The sequence below is a fragment of the Schistocerca cancellata genome, chromosome 10 (assembly GCF_023864275.1).
Source record: "Schistocerca cancellata isolate TAMUIC-IGC-003103 chromosome 10, iqSchCanc2.1, whole genome shotgun sequence".
NCBI classification, from domain to species: domain Eukaryota; kingdom Metazoa; phylum Arthropoda; class Insecta; order Orthoptera; family Acrididae; genus Schistocerca; species Schistocerca cancellata.
The window spans coordinates 141,710,762-141,730,194 of NC_064635.1; the positions used below are offsets into that span (position 1 = coordinate 141,710,762).

General features: G+C 44.2%; 1 protein-coding gene across 1 annotated transcript in view; it reads left to right on the forward strand.

Moving 5' to 3' along the window:
• LOC126106202 (cytochrome P450 4C1-like) overlaps positions 1 to 15,892 on the forward strand; it is a 61,211-nt gene extending 45,319 nt beyond the window's left edge. The window contains exon 3 of the mRNA XM_049912436.1: positions 15,455 to 15,892. Coding sequence (XP_049768393.1) covers positions 15,455 to 15,892 — 438 coding nt within the window. The remainder of the gene's footprint in view (positions 1 to 15,454) is intronic.
• The last annotated feature ends 3,541 nt before the right edge of the window (positions 15,893 to 19,433 follow it).

Below are 19,433 nucleotides of genomic sequence, written 5' to 3' on the forward strand. Positions count from 1 at the left end.
TGTTGAGTGTAACCTCCACCCATAATAATTCACAGGAACTATCCACTTCTACTTCACTACAGGATAAACTACTACTAACAGCGACGAACACTCCACCACCGGTTGCATGCAATCTATCCTTTCTAAACACCGTCTGTGCCTTTGTAAAAATTTCGGCAGAATTTATCTCTGGCTTCAGCCAGCTTTCTGTACCTATAACGATTTCAGCTTAGGTGCTTTCTATCAGCGCTTGAAGTTCCGGTACTTTACCAACGCAGCTTCGACAGTTTACAATTACAGTACCGATTGCTGCTTGGTCCCCGCATGTCCTGACTTTGCCCCGCACCCGTTGAGGCTGTCGCCCTTTCTGCACTTGCCCGAGGCCATCTAACCTAAAAAACCGCCCAGCCCACGCCACACAACCCGTGCTACCCGTGTAGCCGCTTGTTGCGTGTAGTGGACTCCTGACCTATCCAGCGGAACCCGAAACCCCACCACCCTATGGCGCAAGTCGAGGAATCTGCAGCCCACACGGTCGCAGAACCGTCTCAGCCTCTGATTCAGACCCTCCACTCGGCTCTGTACCAAAGGTCCGCAGTCAGTCCTGTCGACGATGCTGCAGATGGTAAGCTCTGCTTTCATCCCGCTAGCGAGACTGGCAGTCTTCACCAAATCAGATAGCCGCCGGAAGCCAGAGAGGATTTCCTCCGATCCATAGCGACACACATCATTGGTGCCGACATGAGCGACCACCTGCAGATGGGTGCACCCTGTACCCTTCATGGCATCCGGAAGGACCCTTTCCACATCTGGAATGACTCCCCCCGGTATGCACACGGAGTGCACTTTGGTTTTCTTCCCCTCCCTTGTTGCCATATCCCTAAGGGGCCCCATTACGCGCCTGACGTTGGAGCTCCCAATTACCAGTAAGCCCACCCTTTGCGACTGCCCGGATCTTGCAGAGTGAGGGGCAGCCTCTGGAACAGGACAAGCAGCCATGTCAGGCCGAAGATCAGTATCAGCCTGAGACAGAGCCTGAAACCGGTTCGTCAGACAAACTGGAGAAGCCTTCCGTTCAGCCCTCCGGAATGTCTTTCGCCCCCTGCCACACCTTGAGACGACCTCCCACTCTACCACAGGTGAGGGATCAGCCTCAATGCGGGCAGTATCCCGGGCAACCACAGTCGTAGTCCGATCGGGGGATGCGTGGGACGAGCTGGCCGTCCCCGACAAACTCCCATCCGGACCCCCACAGTGATGCCCATTGGCAACAGCCTCAAGCTGTGTGACCGAAGCCAACACTGCCTGAAGCTGGGAGCGAAGGGATGCCAACTCAGCCTGCATCCGAACACAGCAGTTGCAGTCCCTATCCATGCTAAAAACTGTTGTGCAAAGAACGTCTGAACTAATCTACAGAGAGCGCAAACAAAACGACACAAAATTGAAACGGTTATTAAAATACAAGATTGCCTAGTAAATGCAGTAATGCTGCCACTTGTGCACTGCTGACACACTGCTCGGCGGCGGAAGGAGACTACGCGATTTAACACTATTCGAGTACTAAAACGCGATGCTACAACTCTCAAATACTATAATACGCCCGAAATTTATGAATTAAACAATGCAAGTACCAAAAACACGCAAAGAAATTAAGAATTAAACTATGTAACAAATGAGTGAGCTAGGAGTATACGACTTGCTGCTGCAGCTGCTTATCCAACGGCGGCAGGGAGCACACTGACTGTGACCAACCGACACTGGCCGTTCAAAACAAAAACAGATGACAGACGACTACGCGAATTTACACTATTCAGGTACTAAAACGCGATGCTACAACTCTCAAATACTATAATACGCCCGAAATTTATGAATTAAACAATGCAAGTACCAAAAACACGCAAAGAAATTAAGAATTAAACTATGTAACAAATGAGTGAGCTAGGAGTATACGACTTGCTGCTGCAGCTGCTTATCCAACGGCGGCAGGGAGCACACTGACTGTGACCAACCGACACTGGCCGTTCAAAACAAAAACAGATGACAAATGGTTCAAATGGCTCTGAGCACTATGGGACTCAACTGCTGTGGTCATAAGTCCGCTAGAACTTAGAACTATATAAACCTAACTAACCTAAGGGCAGCACACAACACCCAGCCATCACGAGGCAGAGAAAATCCCTGACCCCGCCGGGAATGGAACCCGGGAACCCGGGCGTGGGAAGCGAGAACGCTACCGCACGACCACGAGATGCGGGCAAAAAAGCGATGACAGACGACTACGCGAATTTACACTATTCAGGTACTAAAACGCGATGCTACAACTCTCAAATACTATAATACGCCCGAAATTTATGAATTAAACAATGCAAGTACCAAAAACACGCAAAGAAATTAAGAATTAAACTATGTAACAAATGAATGAGCTAGGAGTATACGACTTGCTGCTGCAGCTGCTTATCCAACGGCGGCAGGGAGCAAATTAACAGTTTGGCTTTTGTTGTCAACCCATTGCTGTTGAGCATCGAGTAAAACTGATGAAACCTACCTGAAACCCCAGTTACATGTATCAGTAATGTGTAAGCTCCAAAGTTGTTTGTGATCAATATTTTAACGACTCACACCATGGGAAATCCCGCCTGTCTAGAGAGAGCTGATGACTGGATGGTCTCCTCCTAGTTGTGAACATTATGACGCTGCATTTTTTAGAGATTAGTCTTGATCTTCAAGAAGTTGCACATTTAAGTAATTTGCTCAAGGTGCCGCTACAGATGACTGACGATGTAAGTGGTGTTCGCGTGACTGCCATAGACAGCTGTATCATCTGCAAAGAGTGTGAGATGACTGTTGTCTTGTGTGGAGATATCATTAATATAGATACTATGTAGTATGGGGCCCAGGACAGAACCCTGGGGTATTCCTGCATCTGTGTCTTTATGTTGCTTTTGCACTTGTCTAAGCTAATAAAAATTTTTCTATTGCTTCAGAAAGATGCCAGAATTTTGATTATGTGGAGGAGACACTCGATTTCATTAGGTTTTGGTATTAACCCATTGTGCTAAACATGGTCGAAGGCCTTCTCGGTGTCCAAGAAGACCAATGCCGTGCTGTGCCCTTCTGCCGTAGCCTAGCACATTTCTTTGTCCATCCGGTTGGCCTGGGTTGTTGTACCATGCCCTGCATGAAAGCCACAGTGTTAGGAGATGGTGATTTGCCTGTCGTTGAGGAAGGTTTGCGATTATGTGATAATTAAACGTTTACGGTCTTTTCTGAGAAAGTTTAGGAGGGATATGGGTCTGTGGTTTTGTGGAAAGAGGGGATTTTTGTTTCGTTCCGGGAGGTTGTAGGAAAATAATGGAGTCTAGACAGGAGTTGTAGATGGAGGTGAGGTAAACGATGGCTAAGAGTGGAGGATTTTTGAGTTGATGTGGACTAACGCCATCGGTACCAGTAGGTTTCGAGTTACGAATGCTTTGCTGGTTGAGCTGAATGTTTCACAACTGACTGGCTGAACTGAGGTTTGTGATACTCTTCTATGTGTTCTTCTGACTAATCACCCGACTTCCTCTTCATGGTTTTCGGTGTCATCGTCGAAAATTTGTTCTCGGAACTGGCGCTGGAAATTATTTGCCATTGCCTCAGCTTTGTAATGGGCTGCGTAGCCTGTGCCATGGAGTGATTTAATGGTCTTTAGTGCTTCTCACTGGGATTTTATAATCCTCCAGAATTTTCATGGATTATTCTCAGTTATGGTTGGGAGCTCCAATGTTAGGCGCGTTATGGGGCCCCTTAGCGACATGGCTGCCAAGAAGAGGAAGAAAGCCAATGTGTACTCTGTTTCCAGAGTCATTCCAGACGTGGAACGGGTCCTTCAGGATGCCATGATGTGCATAGGGTGCAGCCAACAGCAGGTGGTGGCTCACGTCAGCACCACTGGTATGTGTCACTTTGGATCTCTCTGGTTTCGTGCTGCTAACAGAAGTGAGAAAGGCTGCCAGTCTTTCTAGTGAGATAAGAGCAGAGCTCACCATTTGCAGCATAGTCGACAGGACCGATTGTGGTCATCTGGTACAGAGCCGAGTGGAGAGTCTGAATCAGAGGCTCAGAAGGTTCTGCAGCCGTGTAGGCTGTAGATTCCTCGACTTGCGCCGTAGGGTGGTTGAGTTTCGGGTTCCGCTGAATAGGTCAGGTGTCCACTATACGCAGGAGGTGGCTTTCGGTTATCAGGGGCTGTGTGGCGTGGAATGGGCGGTTTTTTAGGTTAGACGGTCTCGGAAAAACACAAGAAGTGCTTCAGTCAAGTGGAGGCTGAACACAGGAAGAACATAGATACAGGAACCGTTGGTATAACAGTTGTAAATTGTCGTAGCTGTGTTGGGAAGTACCAGAGTTCCAAGCGCTAATAGAAATCATTGATGCTCAAATCGTTATAGGCACTGTAAGCTGGCTAAAGCCAGCGATAAGTTCCCCCCCCAAATTTCTGCGAAGAAGCTGAATGTGTTTCGAAAGAATAGGCTAAAAAGAGTTGGCGGTGGCGTGCTTGTCGCTTTAGAAGTAGTTTACCTCTACACGAAATTGAAGTAGATCGTTCCTGTGAGTTAGTGTTGGCAGACGTCATTCTCGCCATCTGCAGTAAATTAATAATTGGACCCTTTTACCGACTTTCCAGTTCAGATGATATAATTGCTGAAAATTTCAAAGAAAACTTGAATTTAATTGCAAATACCTACCTGACTCATACAATTATACTTGGTGGTGACTTTAATTTACCCTTTATACGTTGGCGAAAATACATGTTTAATTCTGGAGGTACGCGTAAAACTTTATCCGAAATTGTGGTAAACACATTCTCTTGAAATTATTCCGAGCAGTTAGCTCATGAGCCTACATGAATAGTAAACGGTTATGACATCTTAGCAACAAATAATCCTGAGGTAATAACGAGCATCAAAGTGGATATAGGGATTAGTGAACACAAGCTTGTCGTAGCGATACTGAATATTATAACACCAAGTCCTTCAAAAATAAACGAAAAATATACCTATTCAAAAAAGCAGATAGAAATTCACTTGACGGCTTCCTGAGAGACAACCTCCACCCCTTCGAAATTTACAATGTGAGTCTAGATCAGGTGTGGCTTGAATTCAAGGAAATAGCATGGGCAGCAATTGAGAGATTTATATGAAATAAATTAACAAACGACGGAGCTAATCCACCTCGGTTCACAAAACAGGTCGAAACGCTGTTGCAGAGGGAACGAAAGAAACATGCCAAATTTAAACGGACGCAAAATCTTCAAGATTGGCGACTTTCACAGATGTTCGAAATGTAGCGCGGACTTCAGTGAGAGATGCTTATAATAATTTCCACAACGAAAGTTTGTCTCGACAGCTGGCAGAAAATCCAAGGTCATTCTGGTCGTATGTGAAGTACTCTATCGGAAAGACACAGTCAATGCCTTCTCTGCGAGATAGTAATGAAGATGCTATCGACGACAGTGCTGCCAAACTGAGTTACTAAACACATCCTCCTGAAATTCCTTTATCCAATAAAACGAAGTAAGTGTTCCAGAATTCGAATCAAGTACAGCTGCCAACATGAGTAACGTAGACGTAGATATCCCCAGATTGGTGAAGCAACTTAAATCACTTAACAAAAGCAAGACCTGAGGTCCATACTGTATACCAGTTCGGTTCCTTTCAGAGTATGCTAGTACAGTAGCTCCATACTTAACAATCACATACAACCGTTCGCTCGACGACAGATCCATACCCAAAGCCTGGAAAGTTGCACAGATCGCACCAATTTCCAAGAAGGGCAGAAAACGTTGTGGGGAAGGCTAACCAAAGACTGCGTTTGATTGGCAGGACACTTAGAAAATTTAAAAAATCTACTAAATAGAGTGCCTACACTACGCTTGTCCGTTCTTTTCTGGAATACTGGTGCACAGTGTGGGATCCTTAACAGATAGGATTGACAGAGTACATCGAAAAAGTTCAAAGAAGGGCAGCACGTTTTGTATTATCGCAAATAGGCGAGAGAAGGTCACTTAGACGATACAGGATTTTGGGGTGGAGGTAATTAAAACAAATTCTTCACGGTAAATGATAACAGCCAAACAGTTGCAGGATAAAGATTTATTAAAATTCTTGACCACAGTTTCGGTATATCTAAATATACCTTCATCAGAAGTAAAATACACTAAAATCACATCCTGCACTGGAGATACATAAAAACAATTGTGCCAAAGGCGTTAGTTAAAACATCATCTCCATTTATACAACTTAATTATGGACAGAGGGTTGATGCAAACACAGCATAGCATCATTATCTCGCCTGTGAAATAGGTGAGATAATGATGATATGCTGTGTTCACATCAACCCTCTGTCCATAATTAAGTTGTATAAATGGAGATGATGTTTTAACCACTGACGACGCCTTTGGCACAATCGCTTTTATGTATCTCCTGTGCAGGATGTGATTTTAGTGTATTTCACTTCTGATGAAGGTATATTTAGATATACAGAAACCGTGGTCAAGAATTTTAATAAATCTTTATCTTGCAACTGTTTGGCTGTTAATACCATGAAGAATTTCACCAGTTGTTGTTTCAGCTATGTTTAAAATCTTGAAATTAAAACAAAGACATTTTTGTTGCGACGGAAACTTCCCACGAAATTTCAATCACCAACTTTCTCCTCCGAATGCGAAAATATTCTGTTGGCATCGCCCTACACAGGGGGAAACGATCACCATAATAAAATAAGGAAAATCAGAGCTCGCAGAGAAAGGTATAGGTTTTCGTTTCCTTCACGGGCTACACGAGACTGGAATAATAGAGAATTGTGAAGGTGTTTCGACGAAACTCTGCTAGGCACGTAAATGTGATTTGCAGAGAATCCATGTAGATGTAGATGTGAAGGGTGTGTTTAGTTAGTTGGACCTTGACTTCTTGGGCGAGACTGGTGGTGATCCTCCTGTCAGCTGGTGCTATGATGTTAGCATCATTAATTTCCTCTACCAAGATATCACTGACGTTTCCAGTACTACAACCTCATGCCGTATTTTTCGAGTTTAAGCCCCTCCAATAATCACTCTTTTACCTAAGACTAATAGTGTTTCTAAATCTACTTGGGGAATTGTCCCACCAGGAGGACGATAGGCTGCCACTAGAGTGACAGTCGTCGTATGTACTCCTGTTTCTATCCGTGGCCTCGATCCTCCCTAGGTGGGGGATGTCTACCTGCCTATGGGATAAGCTATTATTAACTGAGACTAGCTTTCCCCCTTTGAAATGATTTGATATATCATTTCTGTACGTGGTATAGTTTCTAATCCTAAGGTTGTTATGAGGTTAAAGATGATTCTCGTTTACTAGTGCAGTCTCGATCGCATGGTTGGCTATGAATAATTCTGGTGCTGAATGCCATTTACAATGGTGAGGTATGACTTAGGATCAAGATCCACTAAAGAATGGCATCACTGCTGTGCAAATAATCATAAACTTTAACAGATTGTCTGGGGCAGTCATGAGCTGCTCCATCTTAGTTTCCATAATTGTAACTATTTTGCCAATGTTGAAATTGTTTGGCAGATAGGCAATGTGATTGTGTTGGGAGAGTGTGGGCGTTCCACCTGTAGGGCTGGTTGTGGTTCTCACCGGCAGGCTGTGAGCTGACTGAGGCGGCACAGTGTCGTCCTCTATGGTGGGCGCAGTGGTGAGAGTGGAAGGGAGAGCAGTGGTGGGGGTAGGAGCGGTGGGTGCAGCAGCAGGCTGCGCTGCAGTCGCCACTTGCTGTTGCTCATTTCTGTTTCCCAGCAGAGGAAAATTTCACCTGTTGAGAGCAGGGGCTGCTTTGGGACCGGCTTGATCTCTCGGTCTCTCTTTGGACTTCATGGATTTTGACATTTCGATCCAAGATGAGTATTCTCTATAACTTTCTGGGTGCGACTCTTTACAGTTTACGCTCTACTGTCACTTTCGAACAGTGATTGGTGAAGTAGCTGCCTCTGCATTTTAGACAGAGTGGGTCTGTGTGGCACTTGCATGAAAAGTGGTTGAACCTTTAGCATCTGTAGCGCTGGGTGTGTCTACCTCTCTCTGTGTGATACAGTAGGTGCATGATTATTTAGACATTTGAGAAATTGTCGGCCTTCACGACTTCTGCAACGAATACAGGTGTTTTACCCTTGTTGTCTTGTCTCTTTTTCACAGTCTCAGGTTCGTGCATGCTGACTACAATTTATGTGTTAAATCCTAGTTCCTTTAGTTCATGTTGGAGGTTTTTATAAAGCTCAAGGTCGTAAGTGTGGTGTTGCATGTCTCTGTTGACTTTTGAGAACCAATCGAAAATCCTCATACTTGTACAGCTGGTACTTCACTGTGTCGCCATTGGAGATGGAGACAACTTTCCATTTCATGGAATGCCTAATGTCTTTGAGAAAATTTACTTATCCCTTCGTTAGATAGCTCATTATTCGAGGAATGTGATTTGCTTTTTGCTTTGTGTTGACCCTGGAGAGGGAGCATTGGCAGCACCGTGTGTGAGTCCTGTTGTGCTCATGGGATAATCCATGAGAATATCTTCTCTGTCAGTAAGAGCCACGAGCAAGACAGTTACCCCTTCTTTGGTGGCCATTCCCATTGATGTGCTTGCAGATGATTCACCTGGTTCACCTCCAGTGCTTCATACTTTGCGGTTCTGTGTCTGTTGTTTAATCTCATCTGTATCACTGTGGCAGCCCAGAAGGCTGCCACAACTGGGTGGGGTGGGAAACCACTCAGGCGCAGTTTGCTTAGACGTCAGTCAAAAGGGTAGTCCACCAGACACAACGCTGGGAATGTCATACAACACCTTGGTCAAGACTGCAGTGTAGCTGGGAGAGCCATGCACTGCACCACATCTACAAGCCCGAGCCAAGCTGCAGCTGGCTGCTCCTGTTGCCTCCACCGCCGGTAGTTGAGCTCAGCTGTACCAGCTGATGAAGTTATTGCACTACGAGTTTCTTACTCGAACGCGACGGTCGCAGGTTCGAATCCTGCCTCGGGCATGGATGTGTGTGATGTCCTTAGGTTAGTTAGGTTTAAGTAGTTCTAAGTTCTAGGGGACTGATGACCTCAGATGTTAAGTTCCATAGTGCTCAGAGCCATTTTTTGAAAGTATCTTACACTGTTCTGTTAATCATAAAGTTTTCATTATGGAACTGACTGGCTCAGCCCATCCTTGGAATTCGATGAGAAGGATACATCAACTTTGCAGTTGACATAATTTTGAAATCAGGAGCCACGGAAGGAAAGACAGTTTCAAATGACTTTCAGTGTCAAGTTTATTTCTGGATTTATTTTTATGTGCATGTAAGAAGGAAAAGAACGTTCACACAGATACGTGTACGAGACAGGTAATAAACTTATTACTGCCCCATTCAGCAGCATTGGAATTTCTGTCTTTAAGCGTAACCAGAAACATACCAGCGACGGAGATTTATTTTCTGCAACTTAGTCATTGTAAGTTACGAGTAACTGCTCATTTCAGTTTACAATTCATGTGGATTTCAAAGCTATTGTCTTTTCCTAGATAGTGCAGGGAAATATTGTTTGAAATTTTACCAAGACCCTTAAAACCTGTCTTAGTATTATTCCTGGCGTTTTCGTCCAAAGTAAGACGTGTTTGTACCAGGAAATCTCGAATGGTACCGAAGTCCTTAATTTGATTGGGATTAGATTTCCCAACCTGCAAGCCTTTTGATGAACGATTCACATGGTCTTCCACATTACACAGGCTTGTGTTTGATCTATGAAGTAGTAAATTTCTACTGCCTTCTTTTTATCAAAATTTCTTCAAATGAACTACAGTTGGAAGGCAGACATTGCCTAAGGAAGAGTGTACTGTCACACCATATGAGATCAGTTCTGCTGTGATATAACCATCTTACACATGTGTTAGTCAATAAAAACTTTTAAATACTTTGGTGCACCCGTGTTAGTCATAAAGACTTTTAAATACTCTGATCAGCATTACAAAACTTTGCTGATGAGTAGTATGACCATTAATAAAATTAAATGTATCCACAGCATCATAATATTTTTCACATGCATCTAACAACAAGTTGATTTAATAATTACAAGAAACAGTGGTAATTTCAATAACCATATTATTGCTTGTGTTACAGCCATCAGTTATTTTAACATAATACCGTAGATGAAATAATGTGTCTGTAAATAACATGAGAAGTAGAAAACTGCCTGCTAATGGGCAATGGAGGTTTCATTTCATGCCCGCAACAGTGCTACTGCTGGCGGGCGCGCGACTTAACGAACAGTGGAGCAACAGAGGTTCTGGCTCTGGCTACGAGCGACCTTGCTGGTGGTTCATATAACAAACAGTCGTTATCCAGTGTTTTTACAAGTTCTTAAGTAATGTTTCACCTTAGTAAGTACCATTTGGAAGGAGGGGGGGCAAAAGAGATAATGATGCATCATATTGTACACTAGAAAATATAATCAGTGTTATTACCTGCCTGATATTGCTTTTTATTTGCATTTGCACTAAAAGATTAAGTGAAATCGGACTTTGTGTAGTTCATGTTAAGCCCATTAGTGCCTTAATTTTTTCCAAAATGATCAGTGCACAGAAACACTCACTCTCTCTCTCTCTCTCTCTCTCTCTCTCTCTCTCTCTCGCACACACACACACACACACAGGTATACATTTTACGCCAACAAGCCACCTCACAGCCTCAGCTCTGCCTCAGCTGACTACTTTCTAGCAGCGAGGCGATGGTAAGTAACATTATGACTCTTGACATTAAGATTGTGTTTTGTATGTTGATGACGTATTTTTGAAGATATTTTAGAAACTGAAACTTCCTGGCAGATTAAAACTGTGTGCCCGACCGAGACTCGAACTCGGGACCTTTGCCTTTCGCGGGCAAGGCAAAGGTCCCGAGTTCGAGTCTCGGTCGAGCACACAGTTTTAATCTGCCAGGAAGTTTCATATCAGCGCACACTCCGTTGCAGAGTGAAAATCTCATTCTGAAATTTTAGAAACTGTAATAACATTGTGAAACTGAACACGTTTCATAGCCAACTCTCACTGAATTGTATTTACTCTTTTAATTTATAGGAGTGGGTCAAAAACAAAGGAGTATGAGTACACTTCTTCTTGTTTAGAAAGAACTTCAGTTAAAGGTCACAAGGTTTCAGAATTTTGTTGAGATTGCAAAATGGAAGTTCTATTTTTTGTGTGTATTAGACACAAAAATACTTTCTAGCATGTTGGAGTAACAGGTTAACATAAAACATCAGTTTTGGATCATAAATTGTAAAAGTTTATATGTACTTGTATCCCATTGCTTCCAGAACATTGTGATTTAAGAAGAAAGTGATTGACGTTTTCTCTATAATGCTTTATCATAGGTTTTTATCGATTCAGTTATCATAAAATTACTTTTTAGAGTTATAACAAAACGTTTTAGTAATGCTATGTGAATACCATGCCTTTTGTGGCTTACTGTAGTGAAACAGAATAAGAAAGAGTACTGTTTACTGCGTTATCCCATTACTGAATATATTTCTCATCATCTGGGTCACTTCCATCTCTCATGTATCATAGAAAGATTATTTGAATCACGTGCCACATCGAAAATCAGTATAGGCCTATATCAACGTAGCTCTTTCGTGATATCTTGTAACTAGTTTCCTTTTTGATCACCAGTGAGCGGCAAAGAGTGGTATTTCACTTGTATCCCTTTGTCACAACAATTTTAGATGCCTTACTTTGCTGTAGATGCACTTATCTCATTTTTATGGGAAATCTCACTTGCACCTCGTTGTTTCTGGTATACTCATGGTAATCGTTTCTTACGAACAGTCTTTCCAGAAAAGTATTGTTTCATCTGTATGATAATTTCTTATCATTATTTGTTCTTTTTGCATCATTACTTTCAAATCATAAATCAAGAGTTTAAAAGGGCACCGTGACACCCTGACCCAAGCACCAGCCGATTTTCTTGTGGAAGCAAACGAAACACCATCTTTTAGGCCAGGAGTATCAACAATACGCAATAACGCGATATGTGAAGCAAAATTCTAAAATTATTTAAGATAAGAGAGAAAACTACAACACTACGCGTTATACAGGTATCTCAAAAAGAATGACCTGCTTTCAAAACTCCATATCTATTGATAATATCACAATACAAATATGATGATGATGAAGTCCCATACTTGTCAGAGCATAGGAGAACGATGTGGGAGACCCACAGCGCCATACTAGGCAAGGTCCTAGTGGAAGTGGTTTGCCATTGCCTTCCTCCGACCGTAATGGGGATGAATGATGATAATGAAGACGACAAAACAACACCAGTCATCACGAGGCAGGTGAAAATCCCCGACCCAGTAGGGAATCGAACCCGGGACCCCGTGCTGGGGAAGCGAGAACGCTACCGGGAGACCACGAGCTGCGGACAATACAAACATCGGATGAATTTCAAAATATTCACAAAATCTTTATCTTTTACCTATGCTGTAACAAATGGTCTATTTATCTACCGGCAGGAGCACCAACATCTAGAGGGAACACCGAGCCACTGTTCAGTGTTCTTGGCATCAAGGTACCAAACGTGATCTCATGATATTGTCTTGTGGGGATATGTGACGAAAAGCGTGTTCATCTTCCCTTTAGCTCGTTCCAAAGAAGAAGTAATGAACAGAATAACATCTACCACGACTTCTGTAGAAAACAGATAAAGTTTATGTCGAATTTAGCTCTCGTCTAGGTGTTGTTAATGCTACTGCTGATTCACACGTGCAGCGTTTGTAATAGGATAGCTGTAACTTCAATCTTTTTTGAGTATTTTACAATTCATCCCATGTTGAGAGTATGTTTTTGTCAATAAATATGGAGTATTGAAATCAAGTCGTTCTTTCTGAAACACCGTGTACTTGCAGCACCTATTTTCGCGTGCAGCCACGAATATTGATCACAATATGAAACTGATGATAATGAATAGTGCCCACTGCCGAGAGGTATCCGTGCAACAGTAATGCAGCAGAGACTCGGTTGTATTTATCGATGCACTCTAGTGCTGATTAATACACATTACTACAGAAAGTTTCTCATTTAGTCAACATTGTAAATCTGTTGATGAGATTCGAGTGATGTAAATACACTATATTACTACAGGCTTACAGCGTACTGACTCTTCACGAATAATATAGATTATGTTCATCATTTGTGTGACTGTGGTTTCAGGATCTGCCACACGTATGGGCTATTACTATTGATACCATGTGTGAAACATCTGAAATGTGTTTATTATTTTTTGCTTTAAAACATTGTCAGCGGCAGGGGTTTCCAGATTTCTTCATGTTTATTAACGAGACATTAAGTCTGAATTCGTGTTTCACAAGAATTTCCCCCTTTGGAACTGAAGTTGTAAATAAAAGACAAATGGAGACTGGCAACCACACACACACACACACACACAGCGTGGCACAGAATTGTACTAGGAGGGAAGTGATACAGATAGCCAACAACACACCATGGGCAGCTCTGGAACAGAAGGGAGCAGGGAGAAAGGTGAAGGACGGTCCACCCCCACACCTCCTCCCGTCGCATCGCACTGCTCACAGGCAGTCGTCTCAGCTGCTGCTACAGTAAGCTTCTGCCCTGTAGTCGGCAGCGGTATTGGACGTTTGTGCCCACAGAACATCGTCGTAACTGCACGACATAATCTAGCGACTAACTGTATACTCGTATTTAACGCACTTGCAGCCAAAGACTTGTATTCCATCCAAAACTAAGGAATTTCTTTATCTGTCCATCTGATGGTGGGAACACGGTGTAAGACGTGATACCCTACAATGATGGAAAAAAAAACTGCAGCTCGAAGAAGGAGTTATGCGACATAAACGAAAGTTGGTACGCGTGATTCCACATGTCAAATACACTCCTGGAAATGGAAAAAAGAACACATTGACACCGGTGTGTCAAACCAACCATACTTGCTCCGGACACTGCGAGAGGGCTGTACAAGCAATGATCACACGCACGGCACAGCGGACACACCAGGAACCGCGGTGTTGGCCGTCGAATGGCGCTAGCTGTGCAGCATTTGTGCACCGCCGCCGTCAGTGTCAGCCAGTTTGCCGTGGCATACGGAGCTCCATCGCAGTCTTTAACACTGGTAGCATGCCGCGACAGCGTGGACGTGAACCGTATGTGCAGTTGACGGACTTTGAGCGAGGGCGTATAGTGGGCATGCGGGAGGCCGGGTGGACGTACCGCCGAATTGCTCAACACGTGGGGCGTGAGGTTTCTACAGTACATCGATGTTGTCGCCAGTGGTCGGCGGAAGGTGCACGTGCCCGTCGACCTTGGACCGGACCGCAGCGACGCACGGATGCACGCCAAGACCGTAGGATCCTACGCAGTGCCGTAGGGGACCGCACCTCCACTTCCCAGCAAATTAGGGACACTGTTGCTCCTGGGGTATCGGCGAGGACCATTCGCAACCGTCTCCATGAAGCTGGGCTACGGTTCCGCACACCGTTAGGCCATCTTCCGCTCACGCCCCAACATCGTGCAGCCCGCCTCCAGTGGTGTCGCGACAGGCGTGAATGGAGGGACGAATGGAGACGTGTCGTCTTCAGCGATGTCGCTTCTGCCTGGGTGCCAATGATGGTCGTATGCGTGTTTGGCGCCGTGCAGGTGAGCGCCACAATCAGGACTGCATACGACCGAGGCACGCAGGGCCAACACCCGGCATCATGGTGTGGGGAGCGATCTCCTACACTGGCCGTACACCACTGGTGATGGTCGAGGGGACACTGAATAGTGCACGGTACATCCAAACCGTCATCGAACCCATCGTTCTACCATTCCTAGACCGGCAAGGGAACTTGCTGTTCCAACAGGACAATGCACGTCCGCATGTATCCCGTGCCACCCAACGTGCTCTAGAAGGTGTAAGTCAACTACCCTGGCCAGCAAGATCTCCGGATCTGTCCCCCATTGATCATGTTTGGGACTGGATGAAGCGTCGTCTCACGCGGTCTGCACGTCCAGCACGAACGCTGGTCCAACTGAGGCGCCAGGTGGAAATGGCATGGCAAGCCGTTCCACAGGACTACATCCAGCATCTCTACGATCGTCTCCATGGGAGAATAGCAGCCTGCATTGCTGCGAAAGGTGGATATACACTGTACTAGTGCCGACATTGTGCATGCTCTGTTGCCTGTGTCTATGTGCCTGTGGTTCTGTCAGTGTGATCATGTGATGTATCTGACCCCAGGAATGTGTCAATAAAGTTTCCCCTTCCTGGGACAATGAATTCACGGTGTTCTTATTTCAATTTCCAGGAGTGTATTAGCTAGACAAATGTATTCCCTAAATTTTATTACTCTACGTTAATACTTTCTGCATTGCGACTTTTTTGGATCAGTGTATCTTCACTCTTCTCTGGTATAACCTACAGGAGACACTGCGGCTGTTTCCAACGGTCCCGATACTCCCTCGGGTGGCCACAGAGGACCTCTGGCTATCTGGAGGGTCTCCAGGGAGTGTGTTGGTTCCTAAAGGTGCACTGCTTTTCGTGATGCCCTTCCTCACACACCGCCTGCCGCAGTTCTTTCCGGACCCACATCGGTTCGACCCATCACGCTTCTTGGAGGACCGTGTTGGCAAAGAGCATACATGCAGCTACCTGCCATTTGGACTGGGCGCGCGCAACTGTGTGGGCTCCCAGTATAGCCGACTGCAGCTCAAAGTCTACCTGGCAGACATACTGAGGCGCTTCCGCTTCCTGCCATGTAGCCGGCGGGAGGACCTGGAGAACAGCTCGCTCTCCTTGAGCCTAAGCCCCATCAAGCCAATCAGAGTGTCGTGTATGCCTCTGGATGACCCTAGCACATAGGACCACTCTCAGCATTGCTGATCGTCATACTGTCCAATGTCTGAGACGCCTCCTGGCACAAAGCTCCTGAGAATGACAACACTCACTCTGTCAGTGAACACGCTGTCAAGTAAGTATAACGTAGTCTCCTTTAAGCCTCTGCATGGTTCCAGCACATTTGGGCACCCACCTGATTACTGAAAATTAAGATCTCCAGGCCATTATCCTGAGACACTTCGACTTCCTGCTGCACAGCCACTGGCATGACACAGAGGTCAATATGCTCTCCACCAGGCTACCGACCTCTACATCTAAACAGCTTAATTGTCTGTAGCTTCATTGATATCTGCCATGCTATAGTGCATCTGTCTACAAATGCTTCTGAAACTCCTAAATCTGCAGCCAACCTACAACTATCACCACAGTCATTCACCTCGAAAAACTGAACTTATATTAACATTAAAATCAAAATGACACTCTAAATACATTGGGACCTCTAATGACTTATTATTTATTGGGCGTTCCACTAAATTTAGTCGTAACTACTTCCAAGATCGTGTATAAAGTGAAGTATGGTCGACGACATGTCTGTTGGCTTTGCAAAGGTCCTTTAACTTGAGAACATTTTCATTTTTCTGTTTCCGTAAGTTCAAATTTTGTGGAGATATTTGCCGGCAGCGTGTATTTTTTTTCTTTTTTTTGAGATGTAATGTTGTCTTATAGCAAAAATAGATATTTAATTAAAAGTATTGCATTGATCTTAACAAAAGCCAAGGGCCCCTGTTGGATCCACACTCCTGGATCTGGAGGACTTCCTCAACACTGTTCTGTGCTGCTTCCACTTTTTCCCCAGATTGCTGCTGCGAGAACGTGGAAAGCAGTGCAGTCTCTATCAGCCACACACCATCCAGATTTTTAGGTCTCCTAAGTGCCTCTGCGCAGGATTCCAGAATATAGAACCACTCTCTGTAGTACTGAAGGACTCCAAAGTGGTTCTGATGTCTCCCGTGCCGCTCTGCACAGGTCCAGCACGTAAGAACTACCCTTCACATTGATGAAGCTGAATGACTTTCTAGCCAATATACTGAGGAGTTTATTCTTGCTGCTGCACAACTCCTGGGAGGACCTTGAGGACAATGGCCTCACCACCAGCCTTTATACCACTCAGATGATCAGTCTCCTGCATGCCTCTGCAGGGCCACAGCACTGCTGACCAATAACGCCCTCCTGGCCAACGTCCTGAGTTGTCTGGGAGCCCCTGGAGGACAGTCCACTGTCCACCACCCTACATATCATCAAGCTGGAAATGGTTTTTTTGTGCCTGTTCATGACCTCAGCACATAGGACCACCCTCCAGACTGCTGAAACTGAAGGTGCTCTACGTGAACATCGTGAGGGTGTTTCTGCACAGCGCAGATGCTGGATGTCGTTGAGGGACAAGACAAATCCTCCAGTTTCATATCCTACATTTTCCCCACTTTCTCCCACATAGCTTCTGAGAGGACCTGGAGAACAAGCTCCCCACAACCAACATACCACCCAGCTGATCAGGGTTTCTTTGTGGTTGCACGACATCCCAGCACATGGGATCTCCCTCCACACTTTTGGAGTTAGTAGGTCTAGTATCCTGAGGTTTCCTCACTTCGCTCTACATACCAGGTGTTTATAATAGAAGTACAGCTACTCATGGATGGTCCAGTGTGGGCTACGGTTATCTTATGGCAGCGAAACGTCGTAGATATACTAACGCGTTAATGCAGAACCAACTTACGCTGGAGAACAAATTATTTTCGATTATGGGCACCAGGTGCAGATATGGCGAAGTACACTGTTTGTATAACGTCATGGCGTGTCATTTGACGTGCCATAACGTGAGTGAACAGTACAGCTGTAGAAGAGAGAGACTGTGTACTGTTAGTGAAAGTGTGTTATGTGAATGGCAGTAATTACAGTACTTCATTGAGAGAGTATTGCCGAATGAAAGGACTGAGGAAAGGTCCGATGTCATTAAAAAGTTAAAGATTATAATACTGAAATTCGGAAACATGGGTGTGTTTTGTGTGGCACCTGGAAGAGAAAGGCTATCTATTCCGGTGGAAGATATTGATGAGGTTGTTGTTACTGTAATTGAGCATGCAGCAAGTGCCCTGGGTAGTGCTAGTGTTCGCGCAGTGTCACGAGAATTATCTACCCCATGATCAACAATATGGAAACTTTCGCGATGTATTTTACATTGTTACCTGTACAAGATAGAGATGGTGCAACCACTGAAACCTCATGGACTGTAGCAATGTTTTCAATTTGCTGTTCAGTTTCTGGCATGGATCGAAGTTAATGTGTTGTAGCCAGACAATGTTCTATGGAGTCGTCACGTACATCTTACACTACAGGGTACAGCAAATACAAGTTGCCAAAGTTTTAGTTGTAGCACTGTACTATGCTTATTGTGCCAAAGACGAAGTTAATGTGGAGTGATGAATGTTATTTTTCCTTCTCGCGTTGTAATTGCATACATGTTTGTTCCTTTTAAAGTGCAGTTTATGGTTTACAACACACTTCATGAGGGAATAAATATAGTGCAAAGCAGTAGTCAGACTGCACAACTCCTTACAAAGATGTCAACAAGATTGTCGTGGGTGAGCACCGCATGTCACTCTTACAGCACGTTTTTGAGTAATGAACACTTTCTTTCTTAAAGATGAGGTACTCCAGAACACGGTTTCACATGACAATGTAAAAAATATGTCAGCTTACTGATTTGTCTCTCTCAAAGATTTGCAGCAATTGTGGCTGAACTAAAATGTTTTAGCCGTTGCCACATGTGATTTTTGAAGTTCAAATTCTGATCAACGGTATCACTTAAGAATTTGTATCCATCCTATTAATTATTTCTTTACCATGTGTTACTCTTATCATTTGTGTAGCACCCATAGACGTGCAGAAATAAATATGTTCTGACTTTTTAAAATTAAGGGTGGTACTTTTAGTAACATTGTTTACCATTTATTTGGTTTCTGTACGTATGCTTGGGTTGATTCCAATGTTATGCGCAAAAAGAACTAACTCTGCACTTTGTGTAATAGATGGAAGAAACTTTAAGTATGAGTCTTTGCTTTAATTTGGCTAAATATGATATTATCGATTGGTTGGCTGTACAAGAATCCCACAAAACTTAAATCTGTTTAGGAGAATACTGTGAGTCACACTGTCAAATTCCGTAGATAGGTCGCAGAAAAAAATATCCGACGCTGTTTCATTACTTAATGCCTGTACTACTAATTGCTTGCAGTGGAATACCCGTTTACTATCATGATATGCTTTCTATACCTTCCGATCTTCTGCCTGCGACGTCGGCATATATATGTAAACTATTTGTGTCAGCGTTGATAGCTGTTGTCAAGAGAATCAACAGTAGACCAGCACCGACAACAATGGATGCTGAAGTCGTAAGCACAGAATGAAGATATAGCGAAAGTATATGAGGATACTGAATGGGTAATTCAGTAGGTGAAGGGAGATGAAAACCCAATAGTCATGGGGGATTGGAATGCAATTGTCTGGG